Genomic DNA, 22,679 nt, shown 5'->3' with positions numbered 1-22,679 from the left:
TACGCTTCCGATTAAATTCCCGGTTCCGGAATTCATTTCCGATACGAACAATATTTAATATTTCCGATTCCGGAATCAATTTCCGTTTCGAACAAATATTTAATATTTCCGTTTCCGGAATTATTTTCCGATTCCGATAATATTTCCGATTCTGACAATATTTCCGTTTCCGGCAATATTTCCGATTCCGGCAATATTTCCATTTCCGATAATATTTTCCGATACGTACCATGTTTCCGTTTCCGGCAACATCTACGACTTGGATAATATTTATATTTCCGATACGATCCATATTTCCGTTTCCGACAATATCATCGTTTCCGGAGTATTCATTTCTTGCCTGTGACGATCTCAGCTCCCACTGAAACCAAGATCCGTCGATTCCGAATATCCATAGATGGAGTATTTAATGCCATTAAATACTTGATCCGTTTACGTACTATTTGTGTGACTCTACGGGTTCAGTCAAGAGTAAGCTGTGGATTAATATAATTAATTCCACTTGAACTGAAGCGGCCTCTAGTCAGGCATTCAGCTCACTTGATCTCACTGAATTATTAACTTGTTAATTAATACTGAACCGCAATTATTAGACTTAACATTGAATGCATACTTGGACCAAGGGCATTATTTCCTTCAGCGGGTTCAACGGTTCGGGTTGAGATTTGACAGCCCTAACCAAAACCCTTAAGAGGCCTCTGCGTTCTTTCTCTTTCGCCCTCCTCGTCTTTGTATTTTATCTTCCATCATCGTTCGTTCCTTGAATCAAGAGGAGATTGTAGATTGGAATTTATGAATTGGCTATTGCGGCTCTAGATGAGATAGAGAAAGTGGCGAAATCCGATTCTAAATTGGCGAGAAGAACCACGTTAGTTTGTATGTATCTCTTCAAATTTGATGTTTAATTTTCAAAAATTTTCTGTTTAGGTTTTAAACCGATTATAATGGAATTTTTTTGTGTTGTTTAGAGTTCTAAATTAGGGTTCTTGATTTGGGAATTCGGTTAATTGGGGATTTTTGTCGATTGGGGAATTTGGTTGATTTTTATCATGCGTGCATTTGTTGATTCCAATGGGTTATTTCGGGTTAATTATTAAACATTTAAAGGTTCTGGATCAAGTGGTTGTTCGGTGGTGATGTTGAGTTTTAATTTACTGTTTCTATATTGTTGTTGGTTTCTTTCAGTTTCTTGTTTCTATACTGCTGCTATGTGCTATTTTGTTGCTCTTTGCTATTCTGCTACTCTGTTCTATATTGGATTTGGCATTAGGATGACAATCATAACAGTTACATATGGTTCTAGTCTATATGCTTGCTAGAAAATCTCTCAGTGGTGTGAAATGATTGAGCACTTAATCCCCATTATTCCAGTTAAAGTCCCAGTTAAAAGTTAAAATACCTGCTTGTGGCATATTAACTTTTACCTAATTTTTTTCCTTGGGAATAAATTCATTCATAGAGCACAAGACAGTGCCTTAAAACAATGTAGAGCTCAAAGTCCTAGAAAGAAAATTGTCAACCATAGAGAACGTTAATAGCCACATATCAGAACTCACGAATTAGTAAAGCAAACCTATGAAGTACGTTGATCATACTGTCAGGAGACACAACATCAGTGAACTCCTGTAGGGAAGTTTCAACAACAGAAAAATCATTACTGAACAGATTTACTAGATGTTCTTCTATTTGATGAAGCTTCTGTCAAGTTCAAGGAAGTGTAGTAAGTATAATGCATCACTAACAGGAAGAACGCGGTATCAGGAACGACATGCAATAGAACAGACAATGCTAAGTGAATCATGTGTTGCAAGCCCACACGCAAGCATTTCAGCACCACTGAGATATTTGCTAGTCAGAGCCAAATATTATGATGTTATCCTGATAGATGGTTCTAGTTTATATGCTTGCTATGTTATATGTTATCCTGATGTTATCCCGTAGAATGAAATTGTGCTTCAACACATGTATGAATGTGTCTATATGTGATTTGCTTGATTTGAATTAGTCGTGGCTGCTCTTTTCTGATGGTATTATCTTTTTTTTATGGAAGCTGGGAGTCAATTTACCATAAGAAAGAAAGTTTAGGGAGGTCTGTCCACCTCAATTACATCAGAAATAAAGTCTGGTGGAATATCCGACAAAATAACTTGGTTACACATGACATTAGTAGTTCTACAGTCCTTAGCTAAGCAATCTGCTAATCTGTTCCCATCTTATTGTTCATACTCTAGTTTCAAAGATTGATTCCTTCTCATAAGGTCCCTGCAATGTTGTATAATCAAGTAATTAACATCTCGAGCTATTGTGTAGACAGGGGTAGATGAAGAATGTGCTCTAGAAAATTAGGACATAAAACATCCTTATAATCAAGCGGAAAATATTGACTGTAGACTGCAGAGTGCAATCAACATCAGAAACACATATTTTCTGTGCGAAATGTTAGATCTTGGTCATGAGTTTGCTGGTCCAACAGTGATTCCGTATTCTGTCACTATAGCAGAAGTGACTAATCTATAGATGGTTGATCTTCCCCTTTTGTTTTCTTTTGGGTATATGCATGAAAAATCTGACCATGTGATGTTACTGGGTTCTTTCTGTTAGATACATGGTTGCCAAAAATCCTGGTGTAAAATTGGTTGTCTTTGAGAAAAGTTACAGAACATGTGTTTGATTAACATGGTAATTCCTCCTGCTTAAAGCTAAGTTGAACTTAGACACATGAAGAATATTTCCATGGATTATGGATTACTATATGTGATTGTGAATCTGTTAAGAACTCAAACTACAAACTGACAAGAAGTTTTTCTTGTTCAGGCAGAAAGATCTCTTACACGTATAATTCAGGTTTTGTGAACTAATCAAGTTTGTAGATTTCAATCATCTAGTGAATGAAACAACCACAGTTTGTCGTCTCCCGATGCATCTAACAGTTTTTGATGTGTAACAACCGCACATCATTTCTACTTCTAGTATGCAACTGGAAAACTTACTCTCTTTGGCCCGGCCCGCGCGCGGTTAGGAAGATTGGCCGCAATCTGAGCGGTACCACCCACCCTACCCTTTTTTTGTGGGGTTGGGGGTATTGGAAGAAGGATTGGTTTAGATTTTTCTTTGAAGTTTCAAAATATCTTAATTAGAGGAACAAAGAACCAGAACATGCTTGTAAGCAAGACAGCAACAAAAGAAAATTTCCAGCATTTTGGTTGTTACATTCTTAGATTTACTTATTCCTGTTGTTCTTTATTATCTGTTATGTAGGGATTGGCTTGTGGAGAAACTAAAGGAAGTAAATGTAGCAGTTACATTATGTCCCAATTATTAATGTCACTTATGTTCTGGCTTAGGCAATCAAGGTTTCCTAGCTAGTCCCGTGCACACTGCACCATAGTTTTTCTACCTCTTGAGACAGATCAGTATCATGCAACCAGACCTTTTTCTTACATTATGTGACACCTTTTCCTTTGGAGGTCCATTGAAATTTCCGTTTTTGCAAGGGTATGAATCTGTCTTTCTTTACTCACGATTAGATATTTTATCAGTTAATGGAAAAAACGAGATACTAGATATGTTTGATTGGACTTTATAACAAATCAATTGCAATTGTATCCTTTTTATTCTTGTCAATTTAGGGTTCGAATTCGGTAATTTAGGTTTCCTAATGAAATTTTCTAAATTGCAGAATTCTGAGTTCTTCATATCTCTAAATTGACACCATTGATGCAATATAAAGCTTTTTCGTGGTTTATTTGAGTAAGTTTCTTGGTTTATCAATTTATTTCATATTCTTGAAAAACGAATTAATTTTTTAATTTGGATCATTAAGTATTTGTGTCTTCTTTTAAAAACACGTAAGTCCATTATTTGAGGGTATATGTTAAGACGATCTGTTGAGAATTACAGGTAGTGAGTCTTCATAATTCTCTTAATATGTGCAGGATGTGGAATATGAATGCATAAACTTCTTACATATATATATGCAAAAAAACATTCCGGAAAATGACGATGTGAGCTGCATCGACCTTTCGTGTCGAGGAAGGTATGCTACGATTTTGTTGTTCTCTTGGGGAAGAACGAGCAGCTTTTGATCTGTTTATTAAGCAGTGGGTTATGCTGCTGAAATTAAAACCTCCTAAATAAATCCTTGAGGTTGGGGAAAGGAATACTAGGGCAAGGGAATATATTGAATAAAGCTAAATGCTGACTCTGAGAATTATGGAAATAGAGAGGAGTTGATTTTCAAGAGGAGAGAATATAAAGCGATATGGGTATATTGCTGATGAAATTGTTTACAGTACTCTAGTACTACTCCCAAATTAAAAAAATGTCCTCGCACCTTCTAATTGTCTCTTTCTTCCCTCCCCCCCCCCCCCATTTATCATATCCCCTTCCCTTATTTTCTAACAAACTTTTGACGCATGGTCTTGCATTTTGCATGATAACGGAGTAATATAGTTATTGACCTGCCTCTCATTGAGATCATATATAGTATGAGTGGAAAACATTGACATTAACAAACCCCAAACCTTAGTACTTGTTGTATATAAACTGGTGTTATTGTTGTTCTTGTATCACAACTCAGCTCTATAGGTGTCGAACCTGGGCCGAGACCCTCGGAATGGAAGGTCTATTAAGAAAACTTAGATGCCTAGTTCATGCATTAGTAAATCTACTTCTGCATTCAACATTTGAATTATACTTGCCATGTGCACTCGTCTAACGCCAATGACTATAACAAACCAAGCCCTGCCCGTGGTTTGAATCCTGATTAATCCTATGCTGTGTTTGGTATTGTGGTCAATGTTTCCCAATCATACTATATATTCTAGGATAGGATTGGATAGTCATTTAAATAAAAGTGTTTCAAGGTTAGAAAACAACTATAGTCAAGTATGTATGATCTTTCTTATTTGTCTCTTTATTCCTAATTAATTTCAAATAAATTATTCATATGTATAATATATAATTTTTTTTTAATTCTACTTGAATTGAAGCATATAAATTTGAACTTACTCAAAACAGGCTTGCTAGGAACCTTCTGTTCAGGCTTGCTGGAGCTGCTGACTGTAGTCCTTTATACAGGCTTGTTGTTTTTTCTAGTGTATGTTATGCAGTTCTTATGCAGCTATTGCTTTATACTTGATGCTTTGTTTTGCTGCTGCTGGTGCATTGACGTTCTTGACTGCCTGGTGTAGCTGCTGCATATGAGCTACTGGTACTGTCTGCATCAGTTGCTATTCTTTGATGCAGCTGCTGCACATGGCTTGCTGGTGCTTTTGTGCAATTTGGACTGTGTGCCTTAGGAATTCCTTTATAACCTGAAATGTTGACTTCGTGTGTTTTGTTCCAAAGTTGACCATGTTGGTTGTATATAACTCAATCTGTTTACAACAAAGTAGTGTATGGAACTTATTGAACTTATTTCTGGATTTTATAAACTGATATTGGAGCATATTTTTATTTTAGTTATCCTTCACAAAGATACTTAATGTTGTGATACAGAACTTACTCTGACCTTTACTTTGCAATTTGAATTCATTTGAGGCTTGCTGCTATAGTGGTAGTGTTTACATTTGTGAAGTTTCGAGGTGTGTGGTATCCAAGTGCTCGGGTAGTAGGCCCGAGTTGCGGCGGATTCATTGAGGTAAATTTCTCCTACTGACAGAATTTGGGAAAAATATATGAGCAAGTAGCTCCTGTAAATCTGCAATATTCTTTTGGTTAGTTGTTTTCCTTACTGTTGAATTTAAGCAATCTGGATGTTCAAGATTTATTTGGATTTGTCCCATGTAACCTGGATGGAAAGAGAGAAAGAAGCTGAGATGTGATGTTGTATTAATAAAATTAATGTCTGTTTGCAGTGTTATATTAATAAAATTAATGTCTGGTTTGCAGTGTTAAATAAAGCTGAGATGCAATGTTAAATTAATGTTTGCTTTGCAGTCCAATCAATATGATATTGATTTGAATATGCATGAATGTAAATTTCAGGTTATTGGGAGTGTCAGTAGATGATCTGTTGGGACTAGCTAGCCGAACAGAACAAAGTATCCCCAACAACTAGGCTTATTGCTCACTAATTGAAAAGGCAGAGCATTTCATCTACATTGAGGTTATCTTTTTATTTCTTCAATCTTGTCTGTATCAATCATCAAAAACATGAAATATACTTGTAATTTCTTTCAAATGCATTAATTTTAAGCTATCTTCATAGCCTACCCATAGATGAATTTTACCCTCGTCTTTAGGAAATGGATTGTTTAGTTTCGATACATCAAACTCCCATTTACTGAAGCCCACCAGAATATCACCCCTGAGATTGTGAAACACACTTCTGTGCTCTATTTTGTTTTGTTAGGGGGAAAGCAAAGGGACAATAACACCACTGTCACCATATAATTCATCAGGAAGCTACGATCAAAACCTATGTGCCATTGCTATATGTGTTAATCTGACTCATGGGTACATGTCCAAAAGTCCAAGTGTGCCATTGCTATATGTGTTAATCTGACTTAAGGTTTATCTTTTGTCATTCATGTTGAACTTCTTTTTTCTTAAGTATTTGGATTTTATTCATTGATAATGAATTCTTATTAAAATGTTATACTTGATTCGTTTGTTGTGCAGGATGGTGCATACAGTCAAGAATTACGAGCTACTTTAAGTATGTTGTGTTTTATAGGGTTTTGGCGCACATAAATATTAGATAGGTTTTACAAAATAAATCTAATGATTATTGTGAGAGTTTTTTATTTTAATAGAGGTAGTTCTAGAACAATATTTGTTTTAACTAGACAACTGGAATAGATGTATATTATGCTTATGAATTTAAGTTATTTGAAATGTTTACTTTTTTTGAACTTATGAGATATGAAAATCTTATTATATGTAGTTCATATTTATTAAATGTATATGGATAACTAAATCCATTTGAGAATACAGCTATAGATCAATCGAAAGCATTGTCATAAGCTCAATTTAAAGTGTTGGCGTAAACCTCAATTAAAAGTGTTTCCATAAGCTCAATTGAAACCGTTGTTGTAAGCTCAATTGAAGCGTTGCCGTAAGCTCAATCAAAAGCGTTGCCATAAGCTCAATCGAAAGTGTTGTCATAGGCTCAATCGAAAGCATTGCCATAACATCAACTAAAAGAGCTGCCGTAAGCTCAATTGAAAGCGTTGCTATAATCAAAACTAAAAGTGTTGCCATAAACTAAATAAAAAATGTTGTTATAGATACAATTGGAAGTGTTACCATAAGTGTAAGAAAGTGTTGCATTAGTTTTAAACTTCAACCAACAACCAACTAATAAGTGTTGCCTTAAGTTGGCGAAAACTGTTGCCTTAAATGTGTAAATGTTGGCTTAAGTTGTTGAATAACGGTTGCCATAGGTTAAAAGTGTTGCCTATAAAAAGTGTTGCCATAGTTAATTATGGCAACAGTTTATCATAACTGTTGCCTAAATCCGGGAAACTATTGCCATAGACTTATAGCAACGCCCCCTATTGGTAACGGTTTTTAAACCGTTGCTATAGGCCTATTGCAACGGTTAATTGATCTATGGTAACTGTTTATTGTTGTTGCTATAAGCCTATTTTGTAGTAGTGATCCGAAATAAATTACGAAATAATTAAGATTTAAAGAATAGCTTAAGCTCGTAAATTAAATTGTTAAATTTGAAAGATAAATCGTGTAATCGATATTAAAAATTCAAGTGAAATAAAATTTCGTTAATTAAAATAAAGTTCGAAATTAGGATTTAAAACGATTTTAGCTAAATAAAAATGATTAAGCATAATTAATCGAGTTTTAAAAATTCGGGGTATTACAATAAGTGAAACTTTTATTATATGTTTGGTAATTTTAGGGTGGCCATGGCCTATCTAAGCCCACACGTAGCTTCGCCAATCCTATGGAAACATTATTCAGAATTGGAAAAATAAGAAAGCTTAAAATTGCAATAACATTGATGCTCAAAAATTGAACGAAATTATATTGCTTGGTTAACTATTCCATATAATACATGTTACATATATACTGAATTGCTTGGTTATCTATCCCATATATACGATCATTTATTCATGTAAAAATAAAATTAAACAAAAGAATCTACGTATAGTACAAAATTAAGACCGCTCAAACTATAAATACAAGAACAAAAATTGTGTATACTTATAGGTGGGTTAAGCCCAAAAATGACTCAAAATCATCGCTTTTGGAAGTTGAAGGTCTTAACAGCAAAAGCAAAGATGGCTGCAAAGAGAACGGTGAAGGCAACGATAATCCCTGCAACAACCCCTAAGAAATCGTGCTTGAAATCAAAGTAGTTTTCGATCCATACTTGAACTGTTTGCGGGTTGGGTTGACTATCTGAGACGATACCCTGCAAGTCTCCGAATTGTGATGCCACTAATCCGTACAATGTCCAAGCCAAGGGACAAAGGTAGTAGTACCATCTCCACCACACAGGAATTCTCTGTTTTTACATCAGAAAAGAAAAGATTAGGTCATATTCTTTTTGGTTGAATTTCAGCGAAGTTGAATTTCAGCAAAGTTCAGTGTAGTAGCATACAGTTCAGTTCACTTCAGTAGCATGCAGTTCAGTTTAGTTCAGTTACAGATCAATAGCATACAGTTCAATTTAGTTCAGTTACAGTTCAGTTTAGTTCAGTTACAGTTCAGTAGCATACAATTCAGTTTAGTTCAATTTAGTTCGTGTGCAGTAACATTATTGATCTAGTGATAGACCCTGTTCTTTTTTGTTGAATTTCAGCGAAATTCAGTTCAGTTCACTTCACTTCACTTCACTTCAATAGCATACAGTTGAGTTGTTCAGTTCAGTAGCATACAGTTAAGTACTTCAGTTCAGTTTAGTAGCATACACTTCAGTTAAGTTCAGTTACAGTTCAGTTTAGTTCATGTGCAGTAACATTATTGATCTAGTGTCACACCCTGTTCTTTTTACTTGAATTTCAGCAAAATTCAGTTCAATAACATACAATTCAGTTTAGTTCAGCACAAAAGAACAGGATATGCACGACACATGCATTATCATTGTCGAAAGATTAGAGGAACTTACAGGTTTAGGGATAATGAAGCCAGAGAAGAGGTTCCATATTCCGTAAAACGCAGCAGCAACGATGGCAGCGACGTGGTGGTTAGGTGTGATAGCTACAGACATCATGCCGTAGAATGTGAAGTAAAGGAGGGTGAAGAACATGAAGAACAAGTACCAGAAAAACTTGGCGGCGGTCCAATCAAACCCGATCATAGCATACACTATGATACCATATGTTGCTGCTTGTAGGAAGATGTATGGTATCTCAACCATAGCCTGAGCAAAAGCATAAGGCAAAGCTGAGTACATTCCTGCTGCCTTTTCTCTGTAAAAGACTGTTCTTTCTATTGAAACTACTGGTTGTACAGATGATGCATTTTGCACTCCAAGAAATAGGACAGAAGCATACATTGAACCCATTGCATTGATTAGGTATTGTTGTCTATTCCTGAAAGAAGGAAAAACACCAAAATGAACATCAATTAGTACAATGTTTATTACATGTTTGTTTCTGTTAATTAAGACTTAAGAATCTTAAACTAGAGCTGGCAAAATCTGACACGTTACGGTAACACGACATGAACCGGACACGAAAAAAGCGGGTTAGTGTCAAGGTTTATGACCCGTTTTATTAAACGGGTCAACACCATATGACACATTTAATTAATTGTAACGACTTAAACCGTTTAAGAAAAAAAACCAGTAATTTAATGTATTGGGTTATAAGCCTTATAATGGAGTCAACTTTATCGAACAAACACGACAACACGACACGAACCGGACACGAAAAAAACGGGTTCGTGTCAAGAGTTTCCGACATGATTAGTTAAATAGGTCAACACGATACGACACATTTAGTAAATGGGTCGGGTTAGTGTTAAAAGGTTTTTCAACCATTTATATTCAACACGAACACGGACACAACCCGACAAGACACGACACGTTTGACAGCTCTATCTTAAACCAAATAAGAACTTACGTTTTACTTCCAAGTTGCCAGAAGATAGTCCCAAAAACGAGAGCAATGGCCACGGTGAAGATGTATCTAACAGCAGTATACGGAGTATTACGCCAGTAAGACAACCGTTGTTTCCACAAACAAGCCATAGTTTGTGACAAGAACGATTGAGAGTATATGGTTGAGAAATAGAGGTCTTGTGAACCAGGTCTTGGTACTCCTAACTCTTGAATCAGAGATTTGTTTCTCCTGTATAAGTCTGAATTCTTGTAAAATTGTGTAAAATCTACACCAAGTACTACCTCTTGTGCTGGTGTTGAGACTTCCAACATCCATGTTGCTGGATTGTAACCATCTGTGATCCTATGTACTCCTTGTACACTCTGCAAAAACGGGCCGATATGGGACGGGTCAATAAACGAACAAGGAAAAATGAAAAGAAAAAAAAATTCGTATGCGAAAAAGGTGAATACGAAGGTATCCATATTGACCATGTCCAATAAAGGTCATATCCAATAAGAGCCCTACTAACATGACTTAAACCCTATATTGATTGGGTTACCCTGTCCAATAACCAGGTCTGATTGTTAAAGTAGTAGCAGGGGCGGTTTTGAGGGTGTGCGAGGTTAGCGACGGAACAGGACTCGAAATATTAAGAATATAATATAATTAGTTTCCTTATTGTAAACAAAAACAAAGGTTGAGTAGTGGTTAATTAAGACTTTATTGTATAATACCCAAGGTCTCAGGTTCGATTCCTAACAAATTTACAATGGTAGTTTACCTCAAAGTACTTGATTAGATCACAAGAATGATGTCCCAAGGGTCCAACATAAATTTCTTCACCTCCCCTCCTCATCAAGAACAACTGCATTATTGTAACAACCATGCAAAACCCTTCATTATTAGTATTCAATTAGAAAGATAATTACCTAGACTGAAAGGTTTTAATTGACAAAATTATTTACCTCATCAAAAGCTTCAAAAATGTCAATGCTAGGTTGATGAATGGTACAAACCACAGTTCTTCCTGTATCAACTGTATTTCTGACAGTCCTCATTACAATAGCAGCAGCTCTAGCATCAAGCCCTGAAGTTGGCTCATCCATGAAGATGATTGAAGGATTTGCAACTAACTCAACTGCAATTGTAAGTCTCTTTCTTTGTTCTGTTGATAAACCACTCACACCTGGTAACCCTATAAGTGCTGATCTCAATGTGGTTAGCTCAACCAACTCCATCACTTCTTCCACAAACATCTGCATAAAAAAAGGAAATCAAAACTCATAAGTTCATCTAACAATGTAGCTGCATAAAACATGACGATATTAAGTACAATTACAGTCTGTAATTTGGATTATACACCCTGGTGCACAGTGTTGTGCACCCAGATGAACAGTCATTGAGAATCTAATGAACAACATGGAGAATGATTTCAATGTACATGTACAAGTGGATATTTGAACTATTAGTTAATTTGCTATATGTTCTTTGTATTTGAAGTATATGTTCATTTAAAACAGGGTGCATAAACCATATTTAGGTTACAGTCTTACCTCTCTTTTCTTAACATCAACATCAGGAGACAAACGAAGCCAGGCGGAATATAGCAAAGATTCATGGACAGTAACATGGGGTGAATGGATATCATTTTGTTCACAGTAACCTGCAATTCTAGCAAAAGTTTCTTGCTTTTTTGGGTAACCTGAAATCTTAATATCTCCTTCAATGTAACCACCGGTTTTCCTACCGGCAAGAACATCCATGAGGGTGGTTTTTCCGGCCCCACTGACTCCCATGAGAGCCGTCAGAACACCAGGCCTAAAAGCTCCACTTACTCCTTTAAGTAGCTCTAACTTATCTTCAACCACACCCTGGTCTTTCATTTCCTGTGGCATGTCAACTGAATATCGAATGTCATCAAAGGTGATGGAATGTTGCTCGAATGGAAGGACCATTCCCCTTTTCACTTGTGCTGCTTCAACAACAATTCCATGTCCGTTTCCTTGAGAAGACAACTCTATAGCGCCTCCTCTTTTGTTGTTCTTTTCATCATCTTCATCTGGAACTGCTTGAGCTTTTCCAAATGCTGAATGTACAAACACAATTTTAGCTTAATAAGAAAACATTACGGATTTAGCAAGTAAAATGAGTGAGTGTTAAAGAGGGTCTTACGATTGAGGAATGTGAGGGAAAATGTGTAGAGGAAATTGAAAATGATGACAAATCCGGCTAATGCCCCTGCACCGATCCAATACCAATACGAGTAAGGGAAAAAGCCTCGACTTGTCATGGCTTGTACTCCGAGTGTTACATTGTTTCCTGGAAGAATCTGTGACATTACATGATACAAAATGTTAAAAACAAGTTGAAAAAAATTCTGTTATAGAAAGATATCAAAAATTAAGGTAATGTCACAACAAAATGCAGCATGAAAGTGAAGATATCATACAGTATTCCAACTATGTCCAAGGAACTCGTTGACAAGTATAGCATTCTGAGCATACATCAAAGGTGAAGACCAGTAACCCCAAAGCCACCATGGCTTGACATCATCTGTTGTTACAACCGAAAACCATTAGCATGGAGGGTTAGTCATTGATCATCATTTTCATTAATCAATAAATCATCAATAACTATATATATATATACTAAAAGACACACCAAGAATGACACGTGTTATTTCCTGATGTGTCATTACTTTTATTTTAATAGAGTTATATACCTCGTGAGAGAACGAATCCACCCAAGGCAAAGAGTGTGAGCAATGCAAAGGATCCAAATGTATTCGCAACAATCATATTTCTTCCTAGTGCTCCAATAGCTCTAAATAGTGCTCCAGCCATTTGATTTACGAGTACCAATATAAGGTAATGCTTAAACAACCTGCAAAAAAAGCACATATTTTATCAAATGAACATGCTAATTAAGTTATAAAACAAGGTAGGATGAATGGGAAAATGCCCAAAATGGGAAGAACTTAAAGAGTTAAGGGTTAGTACCTTCCAACATTAGGGTCAAATCCAATGACATAATATGTGATGAAGGTCCAAACAGCACATTCAAATAAGGTTATTGGGATTTTAAGGACCCAACCAGGAAGAGCATATGCCCATGCTGGAAAGAACAGGAGGTCTCTTTGCTTATAGAACACCGGTAGTTTAGCTATTGTCATTGACATTTCTGCCATACCATTAAACATGATCATCACCACCGAGAAAAACAGTGCACCGGTGAAGATGCTACCGTCTGTGGTGCCACTTTTAGGCATCTCGGTACGGAAGAACACAGTCATTGCTATGATGGCCATTATGGTAAGCTGATAAACACCAATTCAATAGAGAAACATTATTAGTAACCAGTTAATTAATCACTATATATTACCTCTGTTTCAAAATTATCTTTATACTTTCTGTTTTAGTTTGTGCAAATAGTAACTGTAAAGATCCTTATGAAACAGAGGTAGTATGCTTCATCGAGTTCATTAAAAGATGGTGTACAAACCTGAAAGAGCTTAAAGATGTAGACAAAGGAATTCCTCTTCATCAACAAGTATTCTCTAGACATACAAGCTTTGAAAAACTCTTTTGCACCAACACCATACTTGTTTGTTGTTAAAGCAGCTGGGTGGTTTTTAGTCTTGTCGAATGGGATACCGAGTTCTTGAGCTATCTTCCTTCCTACATGAAAAGACTTAAATGCCTCCGCGAATGCCTTTGATGGGATGAAATGGTAAGGCTCGTTACTTCTCACCCAGTATTGTTGTTGATCTTTCTTTGATGTCACCTGTTATCACAAATCATCTCATTAGTAACAGAAAAAACTGAACTGAATTGAAAAATAAGTCATGAAACTGAAATTAAGCAAAAAAGAACAGGGTTGAACTAAACTGAACTGAACTGAACTGAAAAACAGTGAGCTGGACTGAACTGAAAAATAAGCACTGAAACTGAAATTAAGCCAAAAAGAACAGAGCCTTACTTCCTGCAAGAAATCTGCAACACCTTTCCTGTCAGGACACTTGAACCCCATAGACTCAAAGAACTCGAGAACATGTTCTCGAGGACCTTGGTACACTATAAGACCATCCGAAAGAAGAAGGATGTCATCAAAAAGGTTGTATGTTTCAGGTGCAGGTTGTAGGAGAGATATGACAGCAGTTCCATTAAGAATATGAACTGATTGTCGGATTGAGTTCACAATTTGGAATGTAGTTGAACTGTCTAAACCAGTTGATATTTCATCCATAAACAACGCCTTTGCTGGACCAACCAACATCTCACCTATATTTAAGCACACAAATTAAGTCTTAGTATAAGAAAAGAGTGATGATTTTAGTACATGTTTTCTATTACTATGATTGTGTTCTTACCGGTTGTAACTCGTTTTCTTTGCCCTCCTGAAATACCTCTGATCATTTCATCTCCTACCATGGTATCGGCGCAGTTTTCTAGTCCTAAAATCTGTATTTTTTGTAAACATTTTCAGCAGAAGATTACACAAATGTAAAAAATTTGGTTGCATTTCATTGAAAAAAGATAGAAACTTTTAGAGATGGAAATACCTTTAGGATATAATCTGTAACGACATTTTCTTCTTCGCCTTCAACTGCTGAAGCCTATAGGATTGATTACAAGATAAAGAAAATTAGTTCACCTCAAACTTTTTTGTTAAGAGTTTTGTAAAATACAGAGTCCCCTGTTTTATTCTCTGTTTTTTAAGTTCATGTAATCTTACAGACATACAATTGGTGAAACATTAAACTTCTAGTCATGTTTTGTTCAACTTGACTTATTTCAGATAAAATAACTTCTGCTAAGTTCAGTTAATTTCAGATAAGTTCAATTCAGTTCAAAAAACATAATTTTTTTCAATATATTTTTTACCCACAAATAATTTTGAAAGTCGAATAGAATAAGTCGAATAGAATGAGGCTTAAAACTTTCGAAAGTTTTAAAAATACCTTCATAAAAAGATCAATGTCGCGATCAGGCTTAATGTTAGCTTCTTTCTCCCTCCTAGATAACTCAGCTAACATTTCTGCAAAAATATTTACAGAATGTAGAATGATTAGTAATCGAACGAGCACTCGAAAATCATCATCAATTCATCATTTAGTAGAAAAATAAAAAAATAAGGCTTTATTTGGTTGGGAGGAATTGGAAGGAAAAGAAAAGAAAGGAAAGGTAAAATAAGGTTTCCTGTATTTGGTACAAATAATTATATGGGAAGTGGAAGGAAAGGAAGGGAATTGGAAGGAAAGCTCCTTTATAAAATTTTCACTTTCCTTTCCTCTCAAAATTGGAGGAATTTGGAAGGAAAGAGAAAATTAAAAGCTGTCATTTATATTTCCTTTCTCTTTCCTTCATTTCTTTCCCTTGAACCAAAAACAGGAAAATAAAATCTCTTTCTCTTCCCTTCTTTTCCTTTCTTTTCCCTTCCTTTCTTTTCTCTTCCTTTCCTTTACTAATAGTGAACCAAATAGGGCCTAAAGGAAAAAAGAACGAACCATAACGATATCCAACACCCTGGAATCTAGCAGCATAAGCAAAGGTTTCCCTCACTGTCATTTCACCAATGTGTACATCATGTTGGCTAATGTAAGCTGCTGTTCTTTGTGGTACAAACTCATTCATATCATGTCCATTGTATGTTACTCTACCAGATACCTGTTCATGTCAAAAAAACATTATTAATGACATCATTATTCAAAGTTAAAAAATAATGTACATGGGATAAGTTATTTAACGTGTTTAAACTAAGGCTTTGTTCTGTTCATCTTATTCCCACTTATTTCAAGAAATATGAATTCAGATAAGTTCAGATAAGATTAATTCAGGAAAAATAATGGTTGACCAAGTACAACTTATAACTAAAATAAGTTTTGATAAGTTCTAATAAATTCAGTTAAGTTCAGTTCAGGAAAAATAAGTGAAAAACAGGTGAATAAAACACCTAAAGCAAGTACTTCGTACATGAGAAAACGATTATATGACATGTCCTGGTAGGGACAAAGTTTCAAAGGCATGCATCAGAAATTATTTAACGTGTTTAAACTAATTAGTGTTTGTATTAATACTAAAACAAGTGGAACAATTCTTTGTAAAAAAGGACTAATGTAGTAAGTACCTTAAGCTCTTTGTCAAGCTTTCCTGACAAAGCAAGAAGCAGAGATGTTTTCCCGGAACTTGGAGGACCCAAAAGCAAAGTCATCCTACAACAATTTCATGTAAAAGCATCAAGAAATGGACATAAAATTGATAAAAATTGATGTTATTTTAAGTAATTAGAGTTTAATTAGTTTACCTGTTAGGCTTAATCATACCACTAACATAATAGTAAAAATTGATGTTATTTTAAGTAATTAGAGTTTAATTAGTTTACCTGTTAGGCTTAATCATACCACTAACATCATGAAGAATAGTTAAGTTCTTCTTTCGGTTAGGAAGTACATGTAAGACGTTCAAGGCACCCTCTACAATATTGGTCAAAAAATTAACAAATGAAGGTAGAGCTCTACTTCCTACATATACTTCCGCTTCTAGATTCAAATTCTCAAATCTCACTTCAATTGTCGGAATATCAATCCCAACCCTGCAATAAAAAAACAAAAAAATTATTTCACATCGTTTATTTTGTCCTCGAATACACCTACAACTGGATGTAACACGCCAAACCAGTTAATTTTGCTGGCCGGTAACTTTTGTTCTCGAGTACACCTACAGCTAGATGTACTACGCCAGCCAGCTAATTTCGCTGGCCGATAACTTTTGTTCTCGAGTACACCTACAGCTAGATGTACTACTCCAGCAAGCTAATTTCGTAGGCCGGTAACTTTTTTTTCTAATTCCCCGTCATTCATTATGTTCCTTAGTACAACTATAGCTAGATGTACTACGCCAGGCCAGTTAATTTCGCTGGCCGGAAACTTTTATTCTCGAGTACCCCTACAACTAGATGTACTACGCCAGCTAGCTAATTTCGCTAGCCGATAACTTTTTTTTTTCTATTTCACGTCATTCATTATGTTCCCGAGTATAACTAAAGCTAGATGTACCACACCACGCCAGTTAATTTCGCTGGCCGGAAACTTTTATTCTCGAGTACACCTACAGCTAGATGTACTACGCCAGCCAGCTAATTTCGCTGGCTAGTATTTTTTTTATTTTATTTTTTTCTCATTCTAGTAAACAGTGAAAATAAAGTTACCTTTCAATTCTATTCTTGAGTTTTAACAAGAACTTCTCATTATCTTCCTCAGTAACATTGATCAACCTTTGAACAAGACTCTTCTTATCTTGAAATCCAAGAGCATGAACATCAATCTCATTCCCAATACCATGAGACGCCGTCAATATACCTTTCCTTAAACGATCATAAGTAGGAAGTTTCTCAAGAGCAGCCCACTTTAAAGCTTCTTCATCGTCTTCCTCCCTTGTCGACTGCGAAAACACCGACTCCGGCCGTTGGCTCCGCCATACCGAACTATTCCGCCGTAAACTCCCTCCAAACTTTGCAATATCAGCACCGTCCATACTTCAATTCGACCAATATAAAACTCTTTTTCTATTCCTTTCTGGGGGTTTTTTCGTCGTCGTCGATAAAATGACAAATGTGATGATTTTCAAAAATTGTTTGTGGTACTAAGAACTAAGAAGTGTATGGGAAGTTTTGTAATTTGTAGTATGTTTTAATAAAAAGGTGGGTTTAATTATGTATTTATATAAAGTGTGGACCGATTATGTTTGCCAATATGTTAAAGCAAATTAAAAAAAAAAAGGAAAAGATGTGAAAATGAATGAATTAATGAATGAATTGGTTTGATGACGAAATGGGTGATGGGGTTTTATTTATATAGGAGAAGATCTTTGAAAGAAAGAAAGAAAGGAAGTTTCTTTAATGGTCGTACAGAAAGTAGTTGAAGGGCGGCCTTAAGAAGTTTTTCATTCAAAGGGTTGAAAACTTGAAATGAAAGTCGTTCAATTTTTAAAGTGTTTTCCCATTTTCCAGGGACTTTCTGATGGAATTACTTTTTTTACGGTTTAATCTTTTTTGTTTCATTTTATTATTAACAACGTTTGTAATTTCTTCTACTATTTGGGTTAAGACAAGTCTAATTAGGAATTTAGGAGTATTTTGCCTTCTTTTATTGATTTTTCTATTCATTATTTTGAAAAGATTTATATTTTCGGGGATGTTTTTTTTCGTGATGGATGTATTCAAGGTTTGATCATTTCATTTGTTCGAGGATGCTCCTGTACGTTTTTCATCCGGATAAATAAAAGAGGTAAATTATGTCGCAACATTTTAAATATTTGGGTTAAATATGTCGAAAGTTGATTATTGATTGTTGATGCATATTCACGAATTTACTGATTTTATTATAATATTAAACCTTTTCGCACTCCAATTTCATCAAGGTAATAATCGTGAATTGCAACTTAAATTTTTTGTAGAAGATCGTCCAATAATTTATTAACTGTCAGACTAATGACATGCCATCATTTCTTACCCAAGAATTTAAATTATTTCTTAATTTTTCGATCATTTTGTAATTTTCTACGGTAATGATTTATTTGTCCTAGGCTCTTAGCAGCCTTTGGTGAATCTTTGTATACTTTAGTCTGTAAGGCAACAAACTATTTACTTCAATAATTTAGACAAGTTGCATTCGATCACAGACAAAATTAATTATTTAAAAAATGTGTCATTTTGTGACAATGAACAAAAATATCCTATGGGATTGTTTTTAAAATTTATAATCATTCATGCATTTTTGTCGTTTTATAATTTTAGCATTTGACAATGTTGGCCAAATCGTAAATAAAATATATGGATAATTACGGGAGAAAAAGAAGATGTATTTATAAATGGAAGTTTTAGATATTTGTGTACAGTTTTATTTTTATTTATTTTATTAGAATCATAAAATAACAATTAATTACTTTGTTCATAGTCAATATTTTCTCTCTCAAAAAGTGGATATGGGATTTGACTTAACAATATATATTTAGATTGAATTAGCCGTTATACAACATAAACCCCTTTTTCTAAACGTAAATTCCACAAACCATAAAATCTTATAGGAATAAAATATAAAGTCACTTTGCTAAAATAGAAAGATGGCTTTTCTGAGCCGTTGTAAATGTAAAAAATTATATTCCATTTTGACTACTCTCTTCAACCTCCGTTCTTAAATGTAAATCTCGTTTGAAATCTAAAACAATCTAATAAAATTATAATTATCACATGAATTTCAATTGAATATAACCATGTGATAGGAGAGATAAATAATTGGGGGTTTAATGTGGATAAAATTTTACTTGAGGGTAAACAAGTGGACATTTAGGATATTTGTAAGGGTATAAACAGGATAAATGTTAGACAAATAAGAAAAAATTCCAAAAAAAACTAATAAAAAAAAATAACTCAATTAAGAAATGGGACTAACATTCAAGAGCGGAGGGAGTACTTAAATATTTTTAAACTTTATTGACATTCAGCTTCTTATTAGACTGTATGATATTTACTTAACTGTCAAAACATGTTTAATAGTATATCAGTTGAGTATGTAGAAAGTATAAGACAGTCTAATACGGAAATAAGAAACTAGTTGTATAAATACGATTGAAATACTAATGATTTGGCTATATGTCCCATAGTAGAAGAAATAGTTTGGTGAAAGAAAGTAGTAGTTGTCAATTTAGGCAAAGAAATGACTAGGTTAGTAATTAATTATTAATGTAGTCTTATTAATTATGTGTAGGCTGAGTGTAGCACAAGCTGACCAACCAAGCTGGACCTTCTAGAGGAAAAGGTGACTGTTGTTTCTCATTTATTTTCTTTGTTGGGGAGTTTGAGTGCGCGCATATCGGTTGGCGAGTCGAAATTAAAACTTAAAAATAATAGTATTTCTAATTTTAGGTGGTCACTGAACCGGTTCATGATAGGTTGGGTCAAGTTGAAATACGATGAAACGGGGCATCCTAATCCATGATTGGTCAGGGTAGATTTACAACTTGCGTGAGTTGTGGATGAAGTGGTGAACATATTGTATGACAGATGGTTAACGGATTGGGAAGCGTATTTGAGTATTTTTCCACTATTCTTAAAATGTCATTTCCAGAATTTTGCTTAGACAAGATATGCCATATTTGCAAGTCGAAATAATATCACTTAATTGAAAAATAAAGTGGTTCTGCCGCGTATTCATTAACCTTTTAACTAAAAAAAATTATAATATAGAATCTATATAACAATAATCGACCTGGTCTACGAATCTATTCTAAGTATCCTAGAAGTTTAGATAACTGATAGAATTTGGCTAGGTTAGGCCGTGTGTTAATCTTTGATTGGTTAAAAACTAGTGTCATCGTTGTCAATTTAGAGGTGGCAAATAGTTCATTTTACTTCAAGGATTATTAGAAACTCGAGGTTTATTGCATTTTCTTGATAAATTAAAGTAGTATAATATGTCAAAGGACCAACTCAATCAAAAGCTTAAACTGATGGTTGAAGTTCCAAGATTAGTTTTATACTCTATCACGCCCCCTCACATGAAAGCCCTTTGGGCTTAAAGTGTGGATGTTACATAGGTTTCCTCATATCCAGCACGAGTTATTTCACTTTGGGCATTGATACCATGTCAAAGGACCAACTCAACCAAAAGGTTAAGCTGATGGTTTAAGGCCCAAAATTAGTTTTATACTCTATCATAATATTCACCTATATATATTACTAGATTTTAGCCCGTGCAATGCACGGATTCTATTATATTGTTATGTTAAATAGAACTCCTATGTATATACCAATTTTACATATTAGATTAGATTAGTTATTTATTTTGCATTGAATTTTTTTTTAGATTTTTTTTTAAAATTATGAGAGTGTTTGTTTTTGGATGAAATTGTACATGTGTAATATTAATAATTAATTAATAAAAATATCTACGTGACACTTAATTATTTATCTATGTGGCACTCGACTACATAGATAAATAATTAGGTGCCACGTAGATATTTTTATTAATTAATTATTAATATTTCTTATATACATTTTCATCCAAAATCAAATACTATAATAATTAAAAAATAAATCTAAAATGAAATCTTATTTTTCATTGGCTGAAACCATTAATTTCCTACGTGGTGCTCTAATATTGGATTAATGTTTGATTTTAAATTGAATTTTATTTATTTTATTTTTTATTAGTGTTTTATTTTTGATGAATTTTATTTTAGATTTATTTTTTTAATTTTTAGAGTGTTTGATTTTATATGGAGTTGTATATATTAGTAATTAATTAATTAGAATATCTACGTGGCACCTAATTAATTATCTACGTGGCAATCGATTTTTTTAATTCAAAAATAAATTCGAAGTCTTATTTTTCATTGGCCGAAACCATTAGTAATCGTAGGTGGCGCTCTAATATTTCAGTAAATATGCCTCCTTTATATATATATTAGATTTATCATTATCTTATCTTATTTTGTTAGATGTGAACTTTTCTACTCTTAAATCATATCACACCCCCACAAAAATGAGTTAAGAAGTTTAAGACCCTCCAAACTCCAAATTAACGGGTAAATGAGTAACGTTCTTGTAGGACACATTTGACAAGGCCACAAGGGGAAGGAATTTTGTTTCTTCGCAAGGTCAAAAAAGTCAAAAGAGACAGCAATAGAAAGAGTCCACATAAGACCACATCCTCCACAATTCCGCATGCATTCACAAGTCACAAACTCACAATCAAACGAGCTGTTCTTTTTTTTTTTAAAACAAAAAAAATAAATAAAAATAAACCACCTGTTTATTACGGAGTACTTTCGGTAATTAGGTGTTAATGACCGAAGCTGCTCGAAAACTACTTGATGTTTGGCTCGATAAAAATCGATTAAAACTCGACTCGAGCAAGCTCGACTCGAGATCAAGATCAGCTCGAAATCTTAACGAGTCAAGCTTGAGCTATTAATGACTCGGCTCGAAAACTCCTGAATAAGCTCGAGTTCTTTTTAATACTTGTATTTTTAATAAAATAATTTTGTGCACAAATTAATCTTTAACTAGTTTTTGGGCTCGGGCAATGCCCTGGGTTACTACGTAAACAACACTTACATTTACTTTTTTTTTTTTGACATAGGCTTAATGTTGCAGAAAATTAAGAGTCATTACACAATCACAAACCACAAGCTAAAACTACACTAAGGTCTTTATAGACCATTACACAATCTAAATTAACAAAACCCACAAGATTACATAACGAAAGGGATGAGTGCTCCTCTTGTTTTGGTCTGTGGTTGTTGGACATGCCTTCCGAACACCATCTACGCGATGCGATTTTACCAGGGCAATATGTAGTTGAGTTTCCATTATAGAAGATGACACTGATGTTAAGCCAATGGCCACTAGGAGTCTCCATGAAGTATCTGTAGAACTTGAGAAACACGAAAAGAAGCGGAAGACAAATAGCATCAAACATGTAATAACTTAGTGGTAAAAACTTTGTTGTTTGACCTCAAAGTTAGGGGTTCGAACCTTACACAAACCATGTTTGATATTTTCTTATGTATATGAAGATTATATGAAGTGAACGACCCATAAACAAAGCAACACGTGTCACGTATGCTTTCTTTTAGTAGTATAGATAGTTACTTATTTTTAACA

At 34.4% G+C, this 22,679-nt stretch overlaps 1 protein-coding gene and 2 long non-coding RNA genes across 12 annotated transcripts; 2 read left to right on the top strand and 1 right to left on the bottom strand.

Annotated features, from left to right (window-relative positions):
* The first annotated feature begins 659 nt into the window (after positions 1-659).
* Positions 660-6,866, top strand: LOC110787874 (uncharacterized). Of its 9 annotated transcripts, none has more exons than XR_008932328.1 (5): positions 660-876; positions 2,815-3,495; positions 3,680-3,750; positions 3,936-6,109; positions 6,625-6,866. It is a non-coding gene; the product is annotated as an uncharacterized lncRNA (long non-coding RNA). The 9 variants fall into 9 exon arrangements; XR_008932332.1 differs by having other exon boundaries at positions 661-876; positions 3,345-3,495; XR_008932327.1 differs by having other exon boundaries at positions 661-876; positions 3,259-3,495.
* Positions 6,867-7,963: 1,097 nt separating this feature from the next.
* LOC110787875 (pleiotropic drug resistance protein 1) lies at positions 7,964-17,836 on the bottom strand. Of its 2 annotated transcripts, XM_056842854.1 has the most exons (19): positions 17,223-17,836; positions 16,398-16,607; positions 16,143-16,227; positions 15,523-15,682; positions 14,977-15,053; positions 14,578-14,631; positions 14,386-14,476; positions 13,995-14,296; positions 13,518-13,799; positions 13,016-13,332; positions 12,739-12,899; positions 12,466-12,569; positions 12,189-12,345; positions 11,570-12,102; positions 10,982-11,272; positions 10,798-10,881; positions 10,035-10,396; positions 9,077-9,503; positions 7,964-8,473 (listed from the first exon to the last, which is right to left on the bottom strand). In XM_056842854.1, exons 1-19 carry the CDS (start codon positions 17,546-17,548, stop codon positions 8,204-8,206), a joined length of 4,293 nt encoding a protein of 1,430 aa, XP_056698832.1. In that variant the 5' UTR covers positions 17,549-17,836; the 3' UTR covers positions 7,964-8,203. The 2 variants fall into 2 exon arrangements, with proteins under 2 accessions (XP_056698832.1, XP_021848204.2); XM_021992512.2 differs by lacking the exons at positions 16,398-16,607; positions 17,223-17,836 and adding an exon at positions 16,320-16,358.
* A 113-nt stretch (positions 17,837-17,949) lies between these two features.
* LOC130472281 (uncharacterized) lies at positions 17,950-22,679 on the top strand. Its single transcript, XR_008932325.1, has 3 exons — positions 17,950-18,300; positions 19,780-19,830; positions 22,156-22,679. It is a non-coding gene; the product is annotated as an uncharacterized lncRNA (long non-coding RNA).

The sequence above is a fragment of the Spinacia oleracea genome, chromosome 4 (assembly GCF_020520425.1).
Source record: "Spinacia oleracea cultivar Varoflay chromosome 4, BTI_SOV_V1, whole genome shotgun sequence".
Taxonomy (NCBI): Eukaryota; Viridiplantae; Streptophyta; class Magnoliopsida; order Caryophyllales; family Amaranthaceae; genus Spinacia; species Spinacia oleracea.
The sequence above is the reverse complement of the archived record's forward strand: the minus strand, read 5'-3'. Positions and strand labels throughout refer to the sequence as shown.